General features: G+C 35.6%; 1 protein-coding gene across 1 annotated transcript; it reads right to left on the bottom strand.

Annotated features, from left to right (window-relative positions):
* Window positions 1-723: 723 nt before the first annotated feature.
* LOC110940017 (dof zinc finger protein DOF3.6) lies at window positions 724-2,363 on the bottom strand. Its single transcript, XM_022181582.2, has 2 exons — window positions 2,150-2,363; window positions 724-1,934 (listed from the first exon to the last, which is right to left on the bottom strand). The coding sequence occupies exons 1-2, from the start codon at window positions 2,201-2,203 to the stop codon at window positions 1,041-1,043; spliced, it is 948 nt and encodes a 315-aa protein (XP_022037274.1). The 5' UTR covers window positions 2,204-2,363; the 3' UTR covers window positions 724-1,040.
* Window positions 2,364-3,402: the final 1,039 nt, after the last annotated feature.

The following is a 3,402-nucleotide window of genomic DNA, read 5'->3' as shown; positions in this document are numbered from 1 at the left end:
TATTGAATGCATTTTGTCAGATTACACGATTCTTGTTAGTTTAAAGGGTTTTCCTCACTCACGGCCGGCCCTGAGAATTTGTGTACCCTGTTCGAGCTCGAAAAGACCTTAACGAAATTAGGTATCGGGCTCACTAAAGGTCTAAACCTAATGCCAATATGCTAATGACTAATCTAAACCATAGAATAGTTTTGTAAGTGGGCCTATATTGGTGTTTGTATGGGTACACTCTATTAAAAAGAAATTTACATACACATATCGGTTTTTTAAATAAAAGAATGTGCCCTTCAAAATATCCGGCCCTGGCCGGTGGTCCTCCCCTCCCACCTCCAGGGCCGCCCCTGGTTTTCCTGATGGTTTGTTTTACTGAAAAAGCACGGTGGCTATATGATCCAGAGATGAAAAAAAAGGAAAGAAATTTGGTAAGGTGATAATTGAAGTTTGATTGTTGCTATGTGTTTCAGTACCGCATTTCATAGAATGCATTCATATCACTGATATCATCCAAACAAGACCCACAATGATTTTATTCTGATATATAGTTTATAATTAAGTTGGGCAATTAATAATTTCATATGAGATATATGCTAAGTGAGATCAAGAATCAAGACTAGCTATAAGATAATAAGAAAACTCTTTTGTATTAGCTATATATGAGCTAATAGGGAAAATAAGAAACAAGTTCTAGGGTTGCAAATTAATTTCCATAAAGAAAGATTCAGCTAACCATATGATAATCTCATCATATATAACATAATCAACACAAACTAGCACACACTTTGCATACAATTTAATAAAGTACTAGTAATTGAATTCTTAAAGACTTAAAAACTCCTTAATTATACTACTAATTACCATCACATTACATTTGATTACCATATAGTAATCCTACCATTGTTTCTTCTGCAATAAACAATCTTAATTAAGAGAGACCATATCACATTCTTACTACCAGTCTAGGGTTTGGAGAGTGAGTCAACTCAGCTGAGTGCTTCAAATTTGATCAATAGTTCAATGAACTTCCCCAAAGAGCAAGTTACTTATATGAAATTTGTTGTAGGAGTAGAAGAAGCATTGACACCAGAAAACTCAGCCCAATTATTTCCCACTTGCCATGGTTGTTGATTGGTGTTCTCAGGGATATTCAGAATTTGTTTTGATAAATTCAGGTCTCGGTTTTCTTCGACTTTCACAGGAGGATTTACCCGAGAGTTCTCAAGCATTGTAGATGCCGGTGCTTCAACTGCAACTTCACTTTGGTAGAGAAAATTGGTATTGTTAGGTACTTCAAATCCTGCTAAGAATGGCAATCTCCAAGTCTCACCACTTCCAATTGATAAAATATTATTCAAGTTAGTGGCATTTGAGCCTCCAGTTCCTAACTGGAAATTACCAATTTCACTTTGAGTATGAAATCCACCAACACTTGATATGATATTGCTAGCAACACCTCCATAAGAGCTCATGAAGGGCATTTGAAGAGATGGAGGGTGTGGGATTTGAGTACTTGTTGCTATGTTTTCAGTGCTACACCTTGATGGACTTCCATTTAAGGATTTAGTCCCCTTTTGGCTTGGAGATTTTGATCTGCTATGTTTGCTACTTCTTTTGTTCCTCCTACAACCTCCCCCAACCGGAACATTCCTTAGCGCACCACCGCGTGTCCAATAACGCCTACATGTCTTGCAAAAGTGTCTAGGCTGTGTGAGGCTGTAGTTGTTGAAGTAGCAAAACTTGGTGTTGGTTGAATCACAACGTGGACAATTTAATCCTGGCTCAGGCATGGGTAGCTTTGCTAGTCTGGCTCGATCCACCATCGATCCTGGGCGGATCGAGCCTTCTCCACCGCGTTGTGGAGGCACCAGTGGTGACTGGAAATTAGGGTTTTCGCTTCCACCATCATTTCCTTGTTGCGGGTTGTTTGATTGTTGCAACTTCAATAAAAAACACAATACACAAAGATTTTATTAGAAGGGATACTTATACTAACATGGTATAGTATATTCAAGAAAGATGAGTTTTAAAGAAGATAGGTAATCTTCTTTACATATATGCTTTTTCCTTTTAATTTTGATTGGATGAAAGATTAAGAAGATAAGAAAAGAAAAAGAAATCTTATCAAAGGGGAGAAGATTAATAAAGATCATACCTGTTGATGCCAATTGTGGTGATCAAGAAAGGGTGCAACAGATGAGAAAACCATGGTTTAACTTTGATCTCTTTTTTTCTCTTTTAGAAAGTTTCAAGGGTTTTTTAGAAATACATGGAATCAAAGCAAGAAAATTGTAGAGAGAGAGATAGAGATGAGAGAGAGGGGAGGAAGGAAGGAGATAAAGGAGAAGATGATGAAGAGGAGTAGAAGTAGGCTTTTGATTTGCTTAATATTATTCTTGATTTCCTTTTAATTTTAATAAGGATTTAACTTTTGCATCTCTCTTTTTGTGTAAACTATAATAATTAGGGTTCTTGGGAGTGAGTGGTGGAAGTTTCTTAGCCATGAAGCTTTCTCAGAGACATTGTGACGTACTGCATCTTAGTGCTTGGGTAAAAAAGAGAAGTATGACCCCTTTTCATGCATGTAGATACATAACGTGTATCTATATGTGCATGCATGGATGAAATAGCTAGAGCTAAATACATAGAAAGAGAAAATGTGTGATTTTGATATATTTGTTTGTATATGCATATTCATGTTAACTTGTTTGTAGAATGTTCACCATGATATAGTGGGGTGCATGGTGGGATCGATCTTTTACATAACTACACTTCCATCTTGTTTTGTGGAAGTCTCTAATTAAGTGGGGCTAGAACTTAGAACCTCCTTACGAAAACATTCACTACTTTTTAATTAGCATAGAAAAATCATAATTACATTAACCCACGATTTAAAAAGAAAACAATAATAATGTTGCATAGTTTCAAACTTAAAAAAAAGGAGCTTTTACAATAGCCATTTCTTTTTCTAGTAGATTCAGCCAAATTCTTGAAATTCAGCAAAGAATTTGAAACAACAAAGAGATATTAATGCCTTGAGGAAAAGAGGATTTATATATACACAAATAGATTTATTATGATTTATCTTTAATTAATAAAAACGATAACTGAAAAATCATGAGATATATAAAGATCGCGTGAAGTTGGAATCAGGAACGTTAGATTATAGATTAATGGACTTTTAGCGAGATTATTTATGTCGAAACACCATATATTGAGACTTTTCGTGAGTAGCACATAAGTCTTGTAGCTTCTAGCAAATTGAAAGCTTCAAGTTGGGTTGTTTTCATGTTCCATTCGTGACCATTTGTTGAGTTCGCCTAACTTAGTTATGTGCTCATTATGTTGATCATAAGTTTTCACGTTCGAATCCTACAACTATATCAAAACATAAAGATCATCCCTACC

This window comes from Helianthus annuus, chromosome 5, assembly GCF_002127325.2.
Source record: "Helianthus annuus cultivar XRQ/B chromosome 5, HanXRQr2.0-SUNRISE, whole genome shotgun sequence".
NCBI classification, from domain to species: domain Eukaryota; kingdom Viridiplantae; phylum Streptophyta; class Magnoliopsida; order Asterales; family Asteraceae; genus Helianthus; species Helianthus annuus.
This window is presented reverse-complemented; position numbering and strand designations above follow the sequence as displayed.